Source organism: Manis javanica, chromosome 11 (genome assembly GCF_040802235.1).
Source record: "Manis javanica isolate MJ-LG chromosome 11, MJ_LKY, whole genome shotgun sequence".
NCBI classification, from domain to species: Eukaryota; Metazoa; Chordata; class Mammalia; order Pholidota; family Manidae; genus Manis; species Manis javanica.
In genome coordinates, this window is record NC_133166.1 from 65,427,294 (window position 1) to 65,451,913 (window position 24,620).

The 24,620-nt window shown below is 37.6% G+C and overlaps 1 protein-coding gene across 22 annotated transcripts in view; it reads right to left on the reverse strand.

Annotated features, from left to right (window-relative positions):
• The window catches only part of PHF21A (PHD finger protein 21A), a 282,000-nt gene that overhangs the window by 45,717 nt on the left and 211,663 nt on the right, over window positions 1–24,620 (reverse strand). For 18 of the 22 annotated variants that reach the window (XR_012122694.1, XM_073216471.1, XM_073216481.1 and 15 more), the window contains 3 exons: window positions 11,123–11,305; window positions 2,082–2,333; window positions 823–912 (listed from right to left, as the gene is read on the reverse strand). Coding sequence is in view for 21 of the 22 variants with exons in the window: in XM_073216471.1 (XP_073072572.1) it covers window positions 823–912; window positions 2,082–2,333; window positions 11,123–11,305 (525 nt within the window). In the remaining variant the exon portion in view is untranslated. The remainder of the gene's footprint in view (window positions 1–822; window positions 913–2,081; window positions 2,334–11,122; window positions 11,306–24,620) is intronic. The other 4 variants (XM_073216482.1, XM_073216485.1, XM_073216483.1 and 1 more) reach the window with 2 other exon arrangements.

Sequence of the window (24,620 nt, forward strand, 5' to 3'; positions counted from 1 at the left end):
TTTGATACACAAGGTATTTATTAAGGATTTATCTGATAAATAGCTGAAATTATCTTACCTTATGTTAATTAGCACTGGCTATTCCCTACCCTGGGATAATTCAGAAATCACTTATGGTCACTGACCACAAAATCCCTTTTTCTTCTTTCTGTCTGAAATTTGGGATCTCAGATAGGAACTCCCAGCAACTGGACCAGGCAAGTCAACTCCCTTCATGGCCCACACTAGGGCAATCCTGACCTGCCATGAGAATGGTGAACTCAGCTCAAGTGCTAGAAGAATACTCTGAGGAGCATACAGACAGACACAGATGCTTGGGCCTAGGTAAAAAGCTCCCTGTGTAGACTCCTAGTCTAAATCTTAATAAGCAAAGCTCTGTGTTTAAGTATGGTGCTCAATACTATCATTTTCCAGAGTAGAACTGAATGGCTTCCCTTTCGGTTTAGCTGCTCTTTGGCTTCCCTATTCTCTTTGGTAGATGGAGGGGGGGAAAGTGGTAATTGCATTTCTTCCTCACTGGCAGGCAGGTTTTGGCTAAATTCTTCCAGTATATTAACATTATAAGGTTTAAAATAGTGGTATCTTATTTTAAACTTAAGAAATTTTCCTTTTCTTCATATCTCCCTGCTACTGCCTTTGGTCATTGCTAAGAAACCCTGATGATAAAATAAGCTTCTTCATGGTATAGAAATCGGCAGCTAGAATCTTTATCTAGGATCTGAATACAGCTGAGTTGACAAGCAAATTATAGGCTGCTCAGAAAGGGCCCAGAGGATTTTTGTCTTAAAAATCTATCACTGGGCTTGTCATTGGTTTACTCACCTGTGGAAGAAAGTTTGGACGTGGAGTGAGTCTGGGAGGGGGGATAAACTGTGGTACTTTGATGGGCTGAGGAGGTGTTGCCTGAACCTGCTAAAATATGGGAAAGATAAATAAACCAAAGAAGACAATAATTGTTCAATAAATATCAAAGCTAGGCATTCACAAAGTATTTTCAGCATCACTATTCTGCTCATTGTACAATTAGCCATCTGAATTAATACTGCCTTAAGAAAACTTTTTTATTCTCCTACCTGCATGCTTTACTACATAAAGTGAGCCAATCACATTTGTTTCCTTACATATCTAATATAGAACAAAGCAGGCTTGCCAACCCTAGACAAATTCCTTTGACACTCAAGAACTTTGCACTTACATATTTTAAAAATCAAGACTAGGTCCAAAGTAAAATCAATCATGCTGCCTGACCAAATTTTTTTTCTTAATATATGAACTTAATCTAACAGTGAATGGCTTTATTCCTTTAGGGAATTTTGTAACTCTCAGCATCTGGCTGAGTTACCTGGTTGCTTCTCTAATTCTTGGGTAAGTGGTGAAGTCTGACTTTACTACTCTGGTTTAAATCATCATTAGCCATCATTCAAAAGCCACCAAAGAACTCGTAGCTGCCATTTTAGAACAGACTTTTAAACCACAATTTGGGTATATTTTCTCCAAGATTCACAGAATACCGGTTTCTAAATGGTTTTACTCTAGAAATCTCATGAACAATTTTTATTCAACTACTTCCTTCAAGCAATCTTTTTTCTGATAGACCTTGGACATGGACACTGTTAATTTGTGAATTTCTTAAATGTTTTTAAAGTGCTCCAACTAACTAACTCTGCTACTTCCTGGGTGCAGTCAATTTCAAGGGTCAGTGAACTATGAGAATTCAGCAAGGAGTTTTCTCCAAATTGGTAATATAGCACCAGAGAGTGTAAACACCCAAGTTTCACAGTAAGGACTGTAGATAACATGTAGGGAGAGAGACCTGAAACAGTGTGTATGCTTTTGTGAAGGACACTTTCCCCTCCTCAAGTCAAGTGCACTGAGTGTGTTTTGGTCCTTGGTGTCAAGTTACCTCTACAGTTATTTGAGAAGACAGTAGGAATGCCATTCAGCCCTGAAGGGGAATTTCGTATGGTAGAAGAGGGATGGAAACTGAAAAATCCAGCAAGAGCATACAATGGATATACTCTACAAATGCATAGCTTGAACCCTCTCATGTAGACACACATGAGTAGCAGCTGCTGGCTTACCAGAGTGACTGTGTTTTTTGCCACAATTTGGACAGCCTCTGCTCCTGGCCCAGTGACCTTACTAGACGTCTGGAGGTTGACTGGTGTGTTCTGCACATCAGTGCTGAGCACAGTCTTCTGACTGTTGATGGCGGTCACCATAGCAATGGTAGGCCGCTGGCCCACGACAGAGGCAGGCATAGTTGCAGTTGCTGCTTTCAAGACGAGAGGTAGTGTCTTTGTGGTAATCATAGAAGCTGTAGTTACAGTCTTCTAAGAGACATAGAAAACATACATTAGGACACTACAGTGTGATCCCGTCGATATGCTGCTAACCCCACCCCAGAAGAAAGCAAAGCAGTAATTCTCATAATCAACCAAATTTCTCAGTACATTTCTTTTGTGTACATGAAGCACACTTCTTACTACAGGGAAAGACAATCTCTAGTTAGCCAGAGTTCTCAAATTTAGCTTTAAGTTCATAGTAATAACTGTAGATTAAGATGGGCACAAGGTTTTCAACAATGAATGGAGTAGGTTTACAGATTTAGAGTATGAGTGTGTACCTATTCTAGTTTTTCAAATTATTTGCCTACTCTTAATTTAAACTTTGTAGAAGTTGCAAATCAATGAGATACACACTATCTCTATCCTTAATTGCTACAACCTCATCAATATGAAGAAAGTCATCATGTAATTTTGGTTATTTGCCTCTTTTGACATAAAAACTGAGATGAAAGGACAGGATCTTTTCATTCTTTTGGGCATCACCCCAGAGAGGGGGAAGGAGACTCATATGAGGATCAGCACAATTGTCACCTCAGAGGCACTGAATCCCAAACTCCAGATAATGAAGCCTGTTAACCAACTAGTACAGTACATAGCAGTGATTGATACCAAAGGTATGAGTCACTACCCATAATCTTTTCCCTAAGGAACTGCTATAGAAAGTGATCAAAGATCCAGTGAAATGTGACAATGTGGAAACAAACACCTTTGTTTCAAAAAGCCTATAGACCAGAGAATGAACAGAGGTGGGAAGACCTGACTGATGCTCTATAATTGCTATTACAGTTATGAAACTATTATTCTAGACTTCTTGCTAGAGTAACTAAAGGAGCCATTTACAAAACAACAAAACAAGCAACCTTATCACACAGCATACACATCTATCCAGGGCTACTAGTTACTCAAGACACCAGTGTTTCAGGAACATGAAAACTGATCTGGTTCAACTTACTGGTTCTGATTTTGATACTACTCTACTTTTTTCTTCTTAAGGAATACTTGCACTGTTCAATACAGTTGCTACTAGCCACCTATGACTATTTAAATTTAATTGAAACACCAGTTCCTCACACACTAGCCACATTTCAGTGTTTAACAGCCATATGTGGCCAGTGGCTATCAAATTGGAGAGTGGAAATTTCCAATGCTACAGAAGATTCTATTGGACAGCAATGCATTAGACGAGTGAAAATGATCCCGCTCTCGCTAAAACAGATTTGGATAAATCCCCTTGTGAATTTGTGTATCAGTGTCTATATAAAGTAATTGTGTATTAAGTTGTTTGGTTCTAGGTAATTCTTTTTTTGTGTGTGTGAATACATTTTATTTTATTTATGTTTTTGTGTATATATCCATACATCTAAAATATCTAGATGGGACACAAAAAACTGATACAAAGGGACTAACAAGGAGGAAACCTTGTTTACCATATACCTTTTGCACTGTTTGAAAACTTATTTTACCATGTGCACATTTTGCCTTTTACAAACAAAATGTTAGGGCACCAGCAGGAAAAACTGCCTATGTAGTGCTCCATGGTTTACGAAACACTTTTATTTCCATTGTTTCCTGTGGTGCTCACCCCATTTTATGTATTTATTTTTATTAGAGTATCATTGATACACAATTTTATGAAGGTTTCACATGAAAAACATTGTGATTACAACATTCACCCATATTATCAAGTCCTTACCCCGCCACTGCAGTCACTGTCTATCAGCATAGTAAGATGCTATCGAGTCGTTAACTTGTCTTGTCTGTGCTGTACTGCCTTCCCTGTGACCTACCTGTATTGTGTTTGCTAATTATGATGCCCCTTAATAATCTCTTTCTTCCTCCCTCCCTACCCACCCTCCCAACCCCTCCCCTTTGGTAACTGCTAGTCCCTTCTTGGAGTTTGTGAGTCTGCTGCTGTTTTGCTCCTTCAGTTTTGCTTTGTTGTTATACTCCACAAATGAGTGAAGTTATTTGGTACTTGTCTTTCTCCACCTGGCTTATTTCACTAAGCATAATACCCTCTAGCTCCATTCATGTTGCAAATGGTAGCATTTGTTTTCTTCTTATGGCTGAATGATATTCCATTGTGTATATGTACCACATCTTCTTTATCCATTCATCTCTTGATGGACACTTAGACTGCTTGCATTGGCTATTGTAAATAGTGCTGTGATAAACATAGGGGTGCATATGTCTTTTTGAATCAGGGATCTTGTTTTCTTCAGGTAAATTCCTAGGAGTGGAATTACTATGTCAAATGATATTTTTAGTTTTAGTTTTTTGAGGATCCTTCATACTGTTTTTCCCAGCAGCTGAACTAATTTACATTCCCACCAGCAGTGAAGGAGGGTTCACTTTTCTCCACATCCTCTCCAGCATTTGTTGCTGTTTATCTTTTGGATGGTGGCCATCCTGACTGGTGTGAGGTGATATCTCATTGTGGTTTTAATTTGCATTTCCCTGATGATAAGTGATGTGGAGCATCTTTTCATGTGCCTATTGGATTGGCCACCTGAATTTCTTCTTTGGAGAAGTGTCTGTACAGACACCCATTTTTTAATTGGGTTATTTGCTTTTTGGGTGTTGAGGCATGTGAGTTCTTTATACATTTTGGGTGTTAACCCCTTATCAGATAAGTTGTTTACAAATATATTCTCCCATACTGTAGGATGCCTTTTTGTTCTGCTGATGTTGTCCTTTGCTGCAGAAGCTTTTTAGTTTGATATAGTCCTACTTGTTCATTTTTTATTTTGTTTTCCTTGCCTGAGGAGACGTGTTCAGGAAAAAGTTGCTCATGTTTATATTCAAGATATTTTTGCTTATGTTTTCTTCTATGAGTTTTATGGTTTCATGACTTACATTCAGGTCTTTGATCCATTCCAAATTTATGTTTGTGTATGGAGTTAGACAATAATCCTCTTACATGTAGCTGTCCAATTTTGCCAACACCAGCTGTTGAAGAGGCTGTCTTTTCTCCATTGTATATTCATGTCTCCTTTATCATATATTAATTGGCCATATATGTGTAGGTTTATATCTGGGCTCTCTATTCCCTTCCATTGATCTATGGGTCTGTTCTTGTGCCAGTACCAAATTGTTTTGATTACTGTGGCTTTGTAGTAAACCTTGAAGTTAGGGAGCATAATCCCTCCAGTTTTGTTCTTCCATCTCAGGACTGCTTAGGCTATTCAGGGTCTTCTGTGGTTCCATAGGAATTTTAGAACTATTTGTTCTAGTTCATTGAAGAATGCTGTTGGTATTTTGATAGCTATTGCACTGAATCTGTGGATTGCTTTAGGTAGAATGGCCATTTTGACTATATTAATTCTTTCTATCCATGAGCATGGGATGTATTTCCACTTATTGGTGTCATTCATTTCTCTCAAGAGCTTCTTGTAGTTTTCAGAGTACAGGTTTCATCTCCTTGGTTAGGTTTATTCCAAGGTATTTTATTCTTTTTGATGCAATTGTAAATGGAATTGTTTTCCTGATTTCTCCTTCTGCTAATTTGTTGTTAGTACATAGGAATGCAACAGATTTCTGTGTATTAATTTGTATCCTGCAACTTTACTGAATTCAGTTATTAGTTCTAATAGTTTTTTGGTGAAGTCTTCAGGGCTTTCTGTATATAATGTCATGTCATCTGCAAACAGTGACAGTTTAACTTCTTTTTTACCAATATGGATGCCTTTTATTTCTTTGTGTTGTCTGTTTGTTGTGGCTAGGACCACCAGTACTATGTTGAATAGAAGTGGTGAGAATGGGCATCCTTGTCTTTGTTCCCAATCTTAGAGGAAAAGCTTTCAGCTTTTTGCTGTTAAGTGTGATGTTGGCTATGGGATTGTCATATATGGCCTTTATTATACTGAGGTACATACCCTCTATTCCCATTTGGTTGAGAGTTTTTATCATGAAGAGATGCTGAATTTTGTCAAATGCTTTTTCAGCCATCTACTAAGATGATCGTGATTTTTGTCCCTTTTGTTGATGTTGTGGTTCAAGTAATTCTTTATTTCCATTTTCTGCCTTAAACACACACACATTATCAGATCTTTTAATGTATTTTTTTCTTGTAGCCAAAAAATTTAATGATCTGGCTTCATCTATCCCATCATAGCCTAATCAACAATCCTTATTAATGCCTGTGACTAAAATCACCCAAATCTGTTTCCTTTTCTCTAAGTCAACACCACAGGAGTGTTTATTCTCTTTGCCATTGCCTCCTCAATTGTGAACTGGGAGAAAAGGGGAACACTGATGTTTATTTGGGGGGCTGGCAGGTCTTCTACTATTAGTTATAAAAACCAAATAAAAGCTAAATGCTACTTATCATTAGAAAAGTTACACTAGTATAGTTGCAAGGACTGACTTTACATTGCCAGCTATTTGTAACAAATGTTCTTATCCCAGTATGATATTAGCTCTTTCTTTCAATTTAAAACATTTAAATGAAAAGAATTTTTGAAGTGGTAAGCAAGTCATACCATATGACATTCAATCCTGGTGCCACCACAGATTATGGAAGTAAAGCTCTAATCAGCAGAATTCATTGACATGGATTTTTAAAAACAGTTGTGCATGTCAGGGAAGACAGTGTAGCTCAGAGAAGACAAATAGGGACTCTGTGGCATCTTACTACACCGATTGACAGTGACTGCAATGGGGTATGGGGGGGACTCGATAGTAAGGATGAATGTAATAACCATATTGTTTTTTTTGTGAAACCTTCATAAGAGTGTATATCAATGATACCCTAAAATAAATAAAAACAAAAACAGTTGTGCATGTTATTACTGCTTTAAAAGAGGTCAATGTACTTTTGTTTGAAGCATCCTGGGTTCAGAAATCAGGTAAATCACCAGTATTTTGAATAACTTTCAAGTAACTATTTTAAAAAAAAGCGAGTAAAACCTCAAACCCACCTGAATTATACACTGACCATTAACTGCAACACTTAAAAAACATTGAAACCTAACAAGTTTGTTCATGTCTTAGGTTAGCATTTTTATTCTCTTTTATCAATATGTAGGTGTGGCTAATTTCACTACACGTATTTTAGCAGCTATATAACTCTTTGTATATATAGGCAGAAGACCTAATACTATATGCATCAATGAAAAGTTTTTGAGGAATATTTCTTGACATCAGATGCTAACACAGGTATTGCTCAGATCTTTACTCCTGGTCTGGTGTTTGTTCTATTCTAAATACTAGGGAACATAAACCAAACTCTCAGGGTGTTAGAGTCAGATGACAAAGAGAATCTAGAATTTTGAAATCCAAGCCTAGTGAAAACATCTGAACTCTTCTGGCAGGAAGTAGAGAAAACACACAAAGGAAAGGTATCTAACAACAAAGAAAACTAGTTTTATGGAAGCTTTGATTAGTTCTTGGCTGGTTGATGTTGTCCAAGTATGATTACCTTCAAGATAAGGTAGCAATTTTTCCAGTTTCATGAAGGGGCTCTTTAATTTTGGCAAAACCTAAACTGCATAAACTAGAAGTTAATGCAGAAATACACGGCAAGAAGCACTAACAGGAAAATCCTTTTTAATATTTTTGGTAAGTTACAATTGTTGTTTCCTTACAAAGCACTAAGGTACTGATTTAAAACAGACTCCAATGTACAAATCAGAACACAGAAGGATAATTATTATGGGCTATAATTAATTTCCACATCTATTCTAGACTATTTCTTTGTTTAAATTTGAATGGAAGGTAATTGTTGCATACTCAAACAACTACAAATAGAACCCCCACTTTTTGTCTATAGGATTTACTTTGTTTTATTAATTACATGCTTCTATACATCTGTATTACATCATTAAAAATGACAGGGTCGTGTATATAAATTCAGGGTATCCCTGCATTCAGTTGTTCGATTCTTTCATGTCTTTCTGTAGACTAGGAAAATTTCAAAATACATATAACAAGTGTGAGTTGGAGTTAACTAAATAAAAGGAACTGGTTCCCCTACTCTCCTATGCCTTGGTAGATGTTAATCAATCATCTGACTTAGAATACAAACCTTTCTCTTCTGAGTATCTCCTCTCTGCCCATTGCTGATTGCTTCTTAATAGTTATTTCTTTCTGAACTTAAATATTTAATATATGCCATATACTACCTCTTCCCATTTGTCTCTGTATTTATGAACCTTTATGATTCCCCATGACTGCCAAAAACCCCAGAAGTTTTATCATGCTTCCATAAGCTAGCCTCCTTTCTGGCTTTATCCCCCTCTCCATCATTTCCTGGAATCCACACTCCAGCCATATCAGCCTCCTTGCTATTCCCAGGGCTAGCATTCACTCTTTCGACTCCATGCTTTTGCTCATATTGTTCTCTACACCTGTTATGCTCCTACCCTTCTGGTCTATCACTGAAACCACTTAGTTGTCAAGGCCCTGCTTAAATGCCACCTCCTTCATGAAGCATCTCTGAACCCTTGAGTCAAAATTACTCTGGTATTTTCACAGTTCTTTCTTGGTACTTTCATTTTATTCTCCTTTGTTAGCTGTTTTTATCTTCTCCTTCTTTAAATGCTTTAAATTCTTGAAGACAGAAAGTCTGTCTTAAATGTGAATCTATCTTCTTTACATTTCCTAGTACAGTGTGTGCATATAATAGAGACTTGATAATATTTACAGAATGAATGAAAATAATTATCGTAATGTACCAGATTCTAGGCAGGGACCATTACTATTTCTTTGTATAATAGAATCTAGCACATGGAGAGTGCCTAATAAATACTGATTGACAGTTTACAGTAAAACAAAAAAAAAAGCCAAAATACTTACAGCATCTTTTGGCTTTTAACACTAAATATTTGCACTAAATGAAACAAATTAATATAAAACAAGTTTTAGCTAAATCAATTAATGTATCAATGGGCTACCAGATGGACAGATGCCACGTAAGACTGTTTTGGGAAATCCCTAGGCTCCTCACTGCCATCATGCCAAAGCAGCACAGAAGTCTGATTACCAGGGAAGGGAATAGCTTTGTAAATATCAGGTAAGTATTTTGTCTGATTTATACCACATGGTAAATTACCTGAACTGAAAGTTTCCATGTATAAAGAGTGAAAAGAAATGAATTCTACCATACTCCTTCCATTTAAATACACTTTCTGATGAAGTTGTACTTTGGAAAGAGAACAACCTAATCCAACTGTTTAAAACTCCAACACAAGTAATTTGATAAACGATCTTTCAGAAGAAATGCAGGTCCTGGTCAGGGAGTTTTAAAAGTCAGTTTGAATCCTTGATTTCCAAATTGTTTTGGGGTGGAGATTAGGGTAAAACTGATGTAGGCTGCTCTCGCTATCTGGTCTATAATAGGGATTCTTGTTTTTCCTTCTTTGTCACTTTATATAATGTTGGCATTTCTTTTTTTCTTATTGTGCAGCAATATAGAAGAGTAGTAAATGGACAGATTTTTCAGCCAGATTATCTGGGTTCAAGTCTTGGCTCCACCATAAATGATTTTAGGTAATTAGTTAATCTCTCTGTGTCTTTTCTGAAAAAGAGGTGGTAATAATAATAATAATAATAATAATAATAATAATAATAATGCCCTCCTTATTAGGATTAGAGTAAGTATTATGTATGCATGTAAAGCACTTAGGACAGTGCCAGTATATAGTAACCTCTACTAAATGTTAACTATCTTTAGGAATCTCTAGTATTTTTGTAAGTAATGCATTCTTCATTTGCAAAATGTTACAGGTTAACCAGCCCAATAACCACAAATAGTGAATAACCAAGTAAAGTATCATCTTTTTCTCTACATATAAAGACACAGTGAAGACTTGGTGTTGGTGGTAAGAGATGTCCATGCTTAGGTTTCAAAGTATTCAAAAGTCCTTGAAATCATGCGTAAAAATGAGTATATTTTGTATTTTTCCCAGAGGGGGTTCCACAGCTTACAACAGAGCCTTAAAGGGGGGGGGTCTGTGACCACCAAGAACCACTGTTCAATTGTCCCATTTTAAAAGGTATGTCCACATTACACATAGGTGTGTGGAGAGCAAGCATGGATAATTTTCTAATTGAATGTCATTAACCAAATATGCCCTTTTTGTAACTTAACTGCCTCACTATCCTTACATTATATGCTAGTTTAAATGCCCTTTTCAGTAAAAAGTCTTTGTACAGCTACACCAAGTTAGAACATTAGTAAGCTTCCACTTCTTAGTTCTTGTTTTGACCTGTAGCTTCTGCTTCAAATTTCCTTCAGTGTATTAGAACAGATCCACACTCTCATGAATATGGACTTAGAAATGAGTATTTTTGTTTCTATGAATAATGGAATACATCACCCTTCTGGATGCCTCTTTCTATCTGGTTTCAAGGTCAAAGATCCTGGAATATTTCTATGTCTAACTGCTAAGAATTGCAGAAAACAATTCTAGAACAAGTGGAGTTACAAAGACTTTTAGAACAAGTGCAAATAAATAGTTTCAGAACTTCAAAATAAGACTATAATTCTGTTCTAATAGAGAAAAGCAATTTTTCTTTGTCACTACCTACCTTTTCCCTCTTCTTTGGACAACTGTGAAATCATTTAACTTTTGCTCCTACTTCAGTAATGTTATTTCCCTCTGTCAATAAATTTCAAGCGATTCTTATCCCAGTTTATAGTATTAAAAAGTAGCCAAAATAACTTCTGTTTAGTGCTAGTTGGGCTCAGTATAGTGTGAAACTGGACCCAGTCCTATGTGCCCAATAGGAAGTCCATCTTTAGCATGAAACCCAAGGCTCTGTGCACACTGTACCTGGGAAGCGGTCAGGCCAGGGGAGGGCGTGGCCGGCTGGGTGTGGTGGTGGTACTGCTGTGGCTGCAGCTGCTGTGCCGTGTGCAGCTTGTTTTCAGATTGTGGCAATGGCTGTATTTGGAACTTGTCCGGTTGTTCCTGCTTTACTATCAGGTTCTTCCGTAGCTGTTCAACTACTCTTTTCTACCAAATGAAAACAAAAAGAAAGTAAATCAATCAGAATATTATTCTACCAGCTGTATAAAATATGTAGTCTGTTACTAGCTTATCTGCAACTTGTTACATCTAAAATTTACAGATTCGATATATGAAGAGAAACTGATGGCATAAGGAGTGCTTTATATATAAAGGGAAACTGAGCCACACAGATGAGAAGACAAACTAATAGAGGGCACAAAAAGGAGTTCATTCAGATTTCTTGACTGTCATTAGCTTAGCATGCTAGGCCAGAAGGGTGGTAGAGCGCAGCAGTGAAGATGTGACTCTGGAGAGAGAATGCCTCAATTCACATTTCAGTTTTGCTACTTACTGGCTATATGATATTGGTCAAGTTACTTAATCTATCTGTGCCTCAATTTCATGTTCTGTAAAATGAGGTGGTTAAACAATATCCTTATGTTTCTCATAAGTACCAAACAAGCAACCAGATGTGAAGTACTCAGAACTGGCACACTGTTGGTCATTTTTTTTTTTTGCATCTGGTCACATAGATACCAGTCATACTAATTTTCATTAATCGAATAAACATCATATGTCTATCTGAGTTTCAAACATTAAACATATTTTTGAACAAAGAAACCTTGACCTCAGACATAGTCAATAATAAACAACATTCTAAAATATAAGTATGTATAACTCATGAGCAGGACTTCTTTGCTGGGATAGGATCAGCAGAGATGCATACATTTGTTTAGGCAGAGTAGGGACTTGGCTGTATGGGATGAAAATTTAAAATTTATGTTTCTTGAATTTTCTAGACCTTGTTCAAATCCAAGAAAACTGTGATTTTGATACTTTCACTACTATAATAATACATGTCAACAAAATGTAAACTCCATGAGGATAAGGACCTATTTTGCTGTATCGAGTATAAAACTATACTCTGAGCTTCAAACTATGAGACTAAGTAATTTCTCATCATGTGATGTGTAAGTAAAGTGATGGGACTGAACAGCAGCAAATGACTTAGAGAATATATAATATAATAACCATCTGAGTCAGACTTGGGCTCTTCTCATCCCCTCCACCTACCCCCACATTAATGGCTAGAAGAAAGTATAAGCAGCACTCCCCTCATACATTTTCAAGTGAGTTCACCAGCTCAGACTTGCTATTTCTGATATAGATGATAAATAGAGAAAAAGAAGTGAATGGAGATCTTTAAATAAAGGGTTAAGTGAAACCATAGGAGTAAACATAGGAGTAAGTTGATTTGCAAATTCCTGCTTATGATTCTAAACAACTTCATTGTACATATTCTTCAAAGAATCCAAATCTTGTTTAATGTATTTGAACATTAAAATATTTATAATATGCATTTTTTAAAACTTTCAATAAGTCAATACAATATACATTCCTGAGAGAATTTTTAATATTTTTATTATTGATTCTTTTTAGGCAATGAAAATATCACTTAAAGGCCAATTGTTGGGGGGAGGTCTGCTGTACTTTATACTCTGCTAGCATTTCTTCTTTTTCTCCTTTTTTTAAAATTAAAGTATCATTGATATACAATCTTATATTGGCTTCAAATGTACAACACAGTGGTTTAACAGTTACCCATATTATTAAATCCTCATCCCCTCTAGTGCAGTTATTATCTATCAACATAGAAAGATGTTACAGAATCATTGACTATATTCTCCATGCTGTACTACCATCCCAGTGGCACTGTTTCTTGGTTATACATTAAAAAGGAAAAAAGGGGATGCAGAGTCCAAGGTCTTTGTAGAAACCATCTGCAGCACAATAAAAATGCAAACTAATAAAAATATCAAATGCTTATAAAAATTAACTTTCAAGTCTTCAAAATCCTATTTCTCAAGTATAAAAGGCATAATTGAACTGATTGGGTTTTAGGTGAAGGACAAGTATTATGGCGGTGCTATGGATAATTCTGAGTATCACATGTAGATTTTACTCCTTGGTTACTGCCAGAAGAACATTTAGACATTTAACAATTAAGAATAATTATTCAGAATTGCTTTCAGTCCTCCTCCCCAACATACAATCAGCATTAATCAAACATATTAACAAACTGGCTAAAGTGGAGCAGCAGCCAAAGAAAGGGACTCCAAGAACATTTACCAAAAACCCCAGCTCAAATCAGGGGAGGGGAGAACCCAGGAAGAAATAATACAACACAGTTGTGAAATGTGACACCTGCCAAAAAATAACTTTTAACAAAAACAGCACAGGAAACTAAATAATTATTATATGAGGCACAAAAGGAAAGGGTATTTTTCTCTTCTACAGCCATCCTTTGGAAATACAGTGTGCTATCCTACTCACTGTCTAACTGGGGTAAACTAGAAGCAAGAGACAAAGCCTGGAACCTGTTCCCAGTGTTAGTACAATAGAAGGTAACAGTGGAGGAAAGAATGAGAAAGGGATGCAGGATACAGTAGTCCGCAGCCATATGGCAGAGCCAGGTGAGAACCAATCAGAACCAGAATCAGGAAAGTGAGAGTCAGAGTGAGCCACTTGGCATTCACAACTGTCCCTCCCTCAGGACCTGAAACAAAGACTGTGGAACCTGTGGAGCGGGGCAGGGGTTTGTCCAGGGGCAAAATACTTACAAACTACATTAGTCCTTCAGAAGAGGGGAGAAACATAAAGAAGAAAGAGAGCACAGTGCTGTGCAGATTGGATACAGGTCAGATCATATAAAATTCATGTAAAATTTCCTTTGAAATAAGACTCTGGTATAGTTCAGAGTGCCACTCAGAAATGCATTGCCTCTGTGCTCCTTGTGGTCCTCACCAGAGGATCAGAAAAATACCAAGCTCATAGTTGTGCATGTCTATGAAATTTTTAAAAAAATCAAGGTTTGGGGGAAGCACTTAAATATCTATCACTGCATTTTGAAAACCAACAATCTAAAGTTAGGTGAGTTCTGTTCCTTAGGTGTACAGAAGCCCTGCACACTCTTTTAAGAACTGGCTAATAAAGGAGAGTTGATCTACATATTAGCTGGCTTTTCTAAGTCCCACAATCCAGTCTTGCTCTAGCTCAGTCTTGCAGCTCTGGCAAACACAACAGTCACATAAACTTTGTCAGGACCCTCCTCTGGGTCAGTACCAGTTTTGAATGACAGCAAGAAAATACAGCTATAATATTTCATGAATCTTAGCTATGTGGTATTAAGCAAAGTTCTGAAGTATCCTCTCATCTGCACGGAAGTGAGTCTATACTTCTACTATTTTAAACAAAGGAAACCACGATTTCTGCTTCATTAATGAAGGTTATACAAAATAAACAATTTGGTATTTTCAATGTTATTCACATTACAGGAGGACTTTTAAATGTAGCTGATTATCTTAGAATATTATCCTGAAGTTTTGAGAAAAGGCTAAGTCTCACAAACTGGCCATTTATCATATGCTAACAAGTTAAGGAAAGTTAAAAGGAGAAAAAAATGAAATGGAAAAAGGAAAAGCTGGAAAGAATGAAGAGAGGAAGAAAAAAAAGCTAATAACTATCATCTTCTCTCCTTAATGTATTTTCTACAAACAACAGTCCAATGTGTCAGGCATTCGGAATGGCTAGTACCACCCCCTTCAATCAATCCATCTGTCAAGAACTGCTCCATAAACCCAGCATGTAATTCCAAGCCTCAGATTCCCCCGACATTCACATCACTAGGTTTCATTAGGGCTTGTTCAGGCAGAAGAGTTCACAGAGCCTCTGACACTTCAAGTCACAGTTTCTGAGACAGGTAGTCACAGTGATCAATAATGCGACATGCAGTGATACTATCAGTGTGTTCACAACAGCAAGACAGATCCCAAAGAAAAATACACAAGTTTATACGTCTGATTCAACAGAAAGCAGGCTCTTTTTCCTACTATTTAAGTCAATCATTCCAAGTTCCATGGTCTTGGTCAATACAGAAAGGAGAAGGGAGAGATGGAAAGCCAGCCCCCAGCCCTCCAAACAAGCCACCAGTTTATTTCCATGAAATTCTCACACAAATTTTAGAAATTTTCTCTCAAAAGGAACTCCAAACAAAAGCCTGCCCTCCACAACTGAATGTCTCTACTTTTCCACACAGTCACTCACTCAACTTGTTTGCATTCTATTCTGTAGTATGTTTTATAACTACAAGAGAAACACCCACTCAGACATCTTATATAGTATATTGCCTTAAAAATTTATCCTTTTTCCTCCATGAATTAACTATACAATTTGAAAATGAAACCTTTACCCTTTATATCAGAGGCTGATAGAGACTTGTAACTTTTCATAAATCCAGAAAGTCATGAACAAACCTTATCCATCTTCATACCTAAAATACACTGAAAAATCTTTTCAGGTTTCAGACTTGGAAATTGTTCGAATGAACCCAGGGATACTAAATTTTTTTGTGGGCAGAAAAACTGACATGGAGAAATTTACATTTGTTAATGAAGTCAAAATTTACTCAAAGAAGAAAAAATACCCTACTGTCCAAAATAAATTCAACCACTGCATTTACAAGTTACACCAGTATTCATCAACACTGAAAACATAGGAAGGAGATATGATGGCAGCCTTCAGAACTACCCACAACTATGTCTATCACCATGAAAAGGCAGTAGAATTTGATCTAGACCAGAATCACACAGACATCCTTCCCTGAGAGGAAACCTGGGGAGATAGACTTAACCAATCTTCCTGAAAAAGAATTCAATAATTATCCTCTAAAGAATAGGGTATGTGTTACAGGCATAACATTAATGATAAAATTACAATCCTTAGGGCCAAGATGGCAGCATGAGTAGGGCAGCAGAAGTCTCCTCCCAAAACCATTTATATTTTTGAAAATACAACAAATACAACTATTCTTAAAAGAGAGACCAGAAGATACAGGACAACAGCCAGGCTACATCTACACTGCGAGAACCCAGCACCTCACGAAGGGGGTAAGATACAAGCTGCAGCCCAGTGGATCCCAAGCGCCACCCCTACCCCAGCTCCAAGGCGGGAGGAGAGGAGTCGGAGTGGGGAGGAAATGGGAGCCCAGGACTGCTAAATACCCAGCCCTAGTCATCTGCACTGGGAGCGCAGACACACAGTGCATGGTGAGCTGGATACTAGGGAAACGCAACAGTAAAACCTGCAAGTGGGTTCTCACAGCCGGTGCCCCGGGGACAAAAGAAAAGCGAGTGCTTTTTGAAAGTCCTAGAGGGACAGGAGCCTCACAACAGGACGGAAATATCCCGGCACACTCAGCCCAGCAGCTGGGAATCCTGGGGGACTCTGGGAGCCCTAAACCCCTGGGCGTCAGTGCAACTCTGAGACCCCTCACAGCGATAAGCAGCCTTCCACCTGTGCCCCCTCTGGCGTGGCCCTGCCACAGCGGACCAGGAGCCTGAGACCGGATATGCCACAGAAGCCATACAGAGCTTCCTCCACAGCAGCCCAGGCAAGAATCAGAGACCCCATCTGCGCACAGCTGCCCAGAACAAGCTGCTAGGGTTCACTATTCTCCCAGGAGAGGAAGGTGAGGAGCAAGCGGGAAGGGACTTTATTCTTCCAGCTGACACACATGCAAACTGCCCATGACTACCTCTATTGGCATGAAAAGGCAGAAGAATTTGACCCAGACCAGAATCACACAGACATGCTACCCTGACAGGAAACCTGGGGAGACAGACTTAACCAATCTTCCTGAAAAAGAATTCAAAATAAAGGTCATAACCACACTGATGGACTAGCAAAGAAATATGCAAGAGCTAAGGAGGGAGAATACAGAAATAAAGCAATCTCTCAAAGGACTTAAAAGTAGAATGGAAGAGGTGCAAGTGGCTGTTAATGGAATAGAGATCAGAGAACAGGAACACAGAGAAGCTGATGCAGAGAGAGATAAAAGGATCTCCAGGAATGAAAGAATATTAAGAGAACTTTGTGACCAACCAAAACAGAACAAGATTCGCATTATAGGGGTACCAGAAGAAGAAGAGAGAGAAAACGGGATACAAAGTGTATTTAAAGAAATAATTGCTGAAAACTTCCCCAAACTGGGGGAGGATATAGTCACCCAGACACGGAAGCACACAGAACTCCCAACACAAGGGATCCAAGAAGGACAACACCAAGACATATAATAATTAAAATGGCAAAGATCAAGGACAAGGACAGAGTGTTAAACGCAGCCAGAGAAAGAAAAAAGGTCACATACAAAGGAAAACACATCAGGCTATCATCAGACTTCTCAACAGAAACCTTATAGGCCAGGAGAGAATGGCATGATATATTTAATGCAATGAAACAGAAGGGCCTTGAACCAAGGACACTGTATCCAGCACAATTATCATTTAAATATGAAGGAGGGATTAAACAATTCCCAGACAAGCAAAAGTTGAGGGAATTTGCCTCCCAAAAACCACCTCTACAGGATATTTTAGAAGGACTGCTCTAGATGGAAGCACTCCTAAGGCCAAATAGATGTCACCAGAAAAAAGAAAATCACAGCAAAGAAAGCAGAATAATCAAATACTAACTAAAGTAAAAAAAAAAAAAAAAATCAATGACCCACAAAAACAGTCCAAAGAAACACAAAAGAGCACAAAATAAAACACCGAAAATAAAAAGGATGGAGGAGGAGGAATAAGAAGGGAGAGAAATAAAGAATCATCAGACTGTGTTTATAATAGCTTAATAAGAGAGCTAAGTTAGACAGTAAGATAGTAAGGAAGCAAACCTTAAACATTTGGTAACCATGAACCTAAAGTCTGCAATGGCAATAAGTACTTATCTTTCAATAATCACCCTAAATATAAAGGGACTGAATGCACCAATCAAAAGACACACAATAAAAGAATGGATAAAAAAGGAAGACCCATCTATATGCTGCCTACAAGAGACTCACCTCAAACCCAAAGACATGCACACTCTAAAAGTCAAGGGATAGAAAAAGATATTTCATAAATACAATAGGGAGAAAAAAGGAGGTGTTGTAGTACTACTGTCAGACAAAATAGACTTCAAAACAAAGGAAGTCACAACAGATAAAGGACATTACGTAATGATAAAGGGGTCAGGCCAACAAGAGGATATAACCATTATAAATACATATGCTCCCAATACAGGAGCACCAAAATATGTGAAACAAATACTAACAGAATTAAAGGAGGAAATAGAATGCAATGCATTCATTTTAGGAGACTTCAACACACCACTCACTCCAAAGGACAGATCCACCAGACAGGAAATAAGTAAGGACACAGAGGCACTGAACAACACACTAGAACAGATGGACCTAATAGACATCTACAGAACTCTACACCCAAAAGCAACAGGATACACATTCTTCTCAAGTGCACATGGAACATTCTCCAAAAGAGACCACATATGAGGCCACAAAAAGAGCCTCAGTAAATTCAAAAAGATTGAAATTCGACCAACCAACTTCTCAGACCACAAAGGCATAAAACTAGAAATAAATTGCACAAAAATATCAAAAAAGCTGACAAACACATAGAGACTTAACAACATGTTCCTAAATAATCAATGGATCAAAGACCAAATCAAAAGAAAGATCAACCAATATATGGAAACAAATGACAACAACAACACAAAACCCCAACTTCTGTGGGATGCAGCAAAAGCAGTTTTAAGAGGAAAGCATATAGCAATCCAGGCATATTTAAAAAAGGAAGAACAATCCCAAATGAATACTCTAAAGTCACAATTATCAAAATTGGAAAAAGAACAAATGAGGTCTAAAGTCGGCAGAAGGAGGGACATAATAAAGATCAGAGAAGAAACAAACAAAATTGAGAAGAATAAAACAATAGAAAAAATGAATGAAATCAAGAGCTGGTTCTTTGAGAAAATAAACAAAATAGAGAAGCCTCTAGCCAGACTTATTAAGAGAAAAAGAGAATCAACACACATCAACAGAATCAGAAACGAGAAAGGAAAAATCATGACGGACCCCTAAGAAATACAAAGAATTATTAGAGACTATTATGAAAACCTATATGCTAACAAGTTGGAAAACCCAGGAGAAATGGACAACTTCCTGGAAAAATAGAACCTTCCACGACTGACCCAGAAAGAAACAGAAAATCTAAACAGACCAATTACCAGCAATGAAATTGAATCAGTAATCAAAAAACTACCCAAGAACAAAATCCCCGGGCCAGAAGGATTTACCTCGGAATTATATCAGACATGCAGAGAAGATATAATACCCATTCTCCTTCAAGTTTTCCAAAAAATAGAAGAGGAGGGAATAATCCCAAACTCATTCTATGAAGCCAACATCACCCTAATACCAAAACCAGGCAAAGACCCCACCAAAAAAGAAAACTACAGATCAATATCCCTGATGAACATAGATGCAAAAATACTCAACAAAAAGCATTCAACAAAATTCAACATCCATTCATGATAAAAACTCTCAACAAAATGGGCATAGAGGGCAAGTACCTCAACATAATAAAGGCCATATATGACAAACCCACAGCTAACATCATACTGAACAGCAAGAGGCTGAAACTTTTCCTCTGAGATCGGGAACAAGACAGAGATACCCACTCTTCCCACTGTTATACAATGTGGTTGGTAATGGAGGTCCTAGCCACGGCAATCAGACAAAACAAAGAAATACAAGGTATCTACATTGGTAAAGAAGTCCAACTGTCACTATTTGCAGATGACATGATATTGTACATAAAAAACCCTAAAGACTCCACTCCAAAACTACTAGAACTAATATCAGAATTCAGCAAAGTTGCAGGATACAAAATTAATACACAGAAATCTGTGGCTTTCCTATACACTAACAATGAACTAATAGAAAGAGAAATCAGGAAAACAATTCCATTCACAATAGCATCAAAAAGAATAAAATACCTAGGAATAAACCTAACCAAGGAAGTGAAAGACCTATACCCTGAAAACTATAAGACACTCTTAAGAGAAATTAAAGAGGACACTAACAGATGGAAACTCATCCCATGCTCTTGGCTAGGAAGAACTAATATTGTCAAAATGGCCATCCTGCCCAAAGCAATCTACAGATTCAATGCAATCCCTATCAAATTACCAACAGCATTTTTCAATGAACTGGAACAAATAGTTCTAAAATTCATATGGAACCACCAGAGATCCTGAATAGCCAAAGCAATCCTGAGAAAGAAGAATAAAGTGGGAGGGATCTCGCTTCCCAACTTCAAGCTCTACTACAAAGCCACAGTAATCAAGACAATTTGGTACTGGCACAAGAACAGACCCACAGACCAATGGAACAGAATAGAGTCTCTGGATTTTAACCCAAACATTAATTAATATTCAGTAAAGGAGCCATGGACATACAATGGCGAAATGAGAGTCTCTTCAACAGTTGGTGTTGGCTAAACTGGACAGCTACTTGTAGAGAATGAAACTGCATCACTGTCTAACCCCATACACAAAACTAAATTTGAAATGGATCAAAGACCTGAATGTAAGTCATGAAACCATTAAATTCTTAGAAAAAAACATAGGCAAAAATCTCTTGGACATAAACATGAGCAACTTCTTCATGAACATATCTCCCTGGTCAAGGGAAACAAAAGCAAAAATGAACAAGTGGGACTATATTAAGCTGAAAAGCTTCTGTATAGCAAACAACACCATCAATAGAACAAAAAGGTATCCTACAGTGTGGGAGAATATATTCATAAATGATGATCCGATAAAGGCTTGACATCCAAAATATATAAAGAGCTCACACACCTCAACAAACAAAAAGCAAATAATCCAATTAAAAAATGGGCAGAGGAGCTGAACAGACAGTCCTCCAAAGAAGAAATTCAAATGGTCAACAGACACATGAAATGATGCTCCACATCGCTAGTCATCAGAGAAATGCAAATTAACACCACAATGAGATATTACCTCACACCAGTAAGGATCGCCACCATCCAAAACACGAACAACAACAAATGTTGGCGAGGTTGTGGAGAAAGGGGAACCCTCCTACACTGCTGGTGGGAATGTAAATTAGTTCAACCATTGTGGAAAGCAGTATGGAGGTTCCTCCAAAAGCTCAAAATAGAAATGCCATTTGACCCAGGAATTCCATTTGTAAGAATTTACCCTAAGAATGCAGTAGCCCAGTTTGAAAAGGACAGATGCACCCCTATGTTTATTGCTGCATTGTTTACAATAGCCAAGAAATGGAAGCAACCTAAGTGTCCATCAGTAGATGAATGGATAAAGAAGATGTGGTACGTATACACAATGGAATATTGTTCAGCTGTAAGAAGAAAAGAAATTGTACCATTTGCAACAACATGGATGGAGCTAGAGCATATTATTTTCACTGAAATAAGCCAGGCGGAGAAAGACAAGTACCAAATCATTTCACTCATATGTGGAGTATAAGAACAAAGGAAAAACTGAAGGAATAAAACAGCAGCAGAAACACAGAACCCAAGAATGGACTAACAGTTACCAAAGGGAAAGGGACTGGAGAGGATCGGCGTGAAGGGAGGTAGAAGTGGGGGAAGAAGAAACTGGGCATTATGATTAGCATGCATAATGTGTGGGGGAAGGCACGGGGAGGGCTGTGCAACACAGAGAAGACAAGTAGTGATTTTACAGCATCTTACTATGCTGATGGACAGTGACTAATGGGGTATGTGGGGGGAACTTGGTGATGGGCGGAGCCTAGTAAACATAATGTTCCTCATGTAATTGTAGATTAATGATACCAAAAAAAATGTTAACCGATAATAAAGAAAAAAAAACAATCTGTAGTAAAACATATGTGTTGTTTAAAGGAAAAAAAAATTAAGCGAGGATTCCACCATTTTATGAAAACACAGGGAAAAGCAGCAACAAATAAAAAAGAAGCTCCTTCTTCCTGCAGTAGATAAAATTCAATGGGAAAATACACACTGAAGTGATTAGAGGGAATGTTCCAAGAGAGACACATGGGACAGAATTCTGACAGAGGAGGAGGAGAGGGAATATTGGTGGCAGCAGCTTAAAAAATATATTTAGCTAAAAATAACTGCATTTTATTTGTTTTGTAAGGCCCAGAAGATTTTCCTCCAACTCTCTTGATATTCAGTTTCAGGGTTAGAAATAGACAAATAGCTTCTAACCTTTTAAGACTTTTTAAAAATAGGATATACCCTTTAAAATAAACCACCTGTTTGACAGAAGCAGTATCTACAACCTCATACAATGAACTATGTATATTGTCCACTAAAGAGGATTTGTTTGGTCTTGGGACAGTTGGGAACATAGATAATTATTTTATAGGTCTGTAAGGTGTCATGGAATTTGTACAGTACAATATAAACTAATTAAGGAACAGCAGCGGTTGCAATTATCCAGAGTTTTTTTTATAAACTTCAAAATTCTCTCAATGGTTGCTTAACAGATGGTAGAGAATGCATATGTCATAGTACTGATTACACTTGTGCTTATAATTTTTAATTAAAAAATGTTCTTTGGGGTTTACTGTTCCTTCAAAATACACACACACATAAACACACAGACACATGCTGATATTTACATCAATAGGTTTTACATCCAATCTCCACAGATTAGACCTTTTACTCATATCAGTGGGATTTATATTCCATCTCCATAGGGGATTAGACACTGTATTTGATAGCCTGATTGAAACGCGGTTTACATTTTTCTTTAGTTTATTCAAAGTCTAATAGATAAACTCAACCCCTCCTTAGGTATGACTATAGCCAAATCTTGCCAAAATCTAGGTACCCTTCTAAGAAACTGGGGACTGCCTTTCACCTGCATCATATAAGAAAGAGTGTAGCTGGTGTACTCAAGAGAGGTGTGGCCCCTGGAGAACTACAGTTCTCTAATATGTAATATTCAGAAGCTAGGGCAAAATAGCATAAACACAGAGGCTCACTAAAAAAGAGCACTGCATGCTGGGAATGGCAGTTGTAATACCTTTCTCTATAATAGGACAAAGGAAGCCAAAATCAGAACCCAGTAGGCTTACATTTAAGTTCTCTGTGTTTCTCTGAAGCACTAAGCTATATTGTCCTGCTTGCTTCAGAAAAATATTTAAGATCAAATTAACTAATGGTGGGGAATGCTTAGGAAACTGTTGAGGGCAATGTAAATATAAGAGATGATACCCAATGAATTATAGTTTCTCTAGTATATATATTTTCTTACATTTTTATATTGGTATCATTAATGTGCAATTACATGAGGAACATTATGTTTACTAGGCTCCCCCCATCACCAAGTCCCTCCCACAAACGCTATTACAGTCACTGTCCATCAGTGTAGTAAGATGCTGTAGAATCACTACTTGTCTTCTCTGTTGTACAGCCCTCCCAATGCACCCCCACACATTACACATGCTAATCATAATGCCCACTTTCATAACCCCCCCATATCCCTCCCTTCCCACCCATCCTCCCCAGTCCCTTTCCCTTTGGTAACTGTTAGTCTATTCTGGGTTCTGTGTTTCTGCTGCTGTTTTGTTCCTTCAGTTTTTTCTTTGTTCTTATATTCCACATATGAGTGAAATCATTTCATACTTCTCTTTCTCTGCCTGGCTTATTTCACTGAGCACAATACGCTCTAGCTCCATCCATGTTGTTGCAAATGGTAGGATTTCTTTTCTTCTTACAGCTTAACAATATTCCATTGTGTATATGTACCACATCTTCTTTATCCATTCATCTACTGATGGACACTTAGGTTGCTTCCATTTCTTGGCTATTGTAAACAGTGCAGCAATAAACATAGGGGTGCATCTGTCCTTTTCAAACTGGGCTACTGCATTCTTAGGGTAAATTCTTACAAATGGAATTCCTGGGTCAAATGGCATTTCTATTTTGAGCTTTTGGAGGAACCTCCATACTGCTTTCCACAATGGTTGAACTAATTTACATTCCCACCAGCAGTGTAGGAGGGTTCCCCTTTCTCCACAACCTCGCCAACATTTGTTGTTGTTCGTGTTTTGGATGGTGGCGATCCTTATTGGTGTGAGGTGATAGCTCATTTGGTTTTAATTTGCATTTCTCTGATGACTAGCGATGTGGAGCATCTTTTCATGTGTCTGTTGGCCATCTGAATTTCTTCTTTGCAGAACTGTCTTGTTCAGCTCCTCTGCCCATTTTTTAATTGGATTATTAGCTTTTTGTTTGTTGAGGTGCATGAGCTCTTTATATATTTTGGATGTCAAGCCTTTATCAGATCTGTCATTTATGAATATATTCTCCCATACTGTAGGATGCCTTTTTGTTCTACTGATGGTGTCGTTTGCTATACAGAAGCTTTTCAGCTTAATATAGTCCCACTTGTT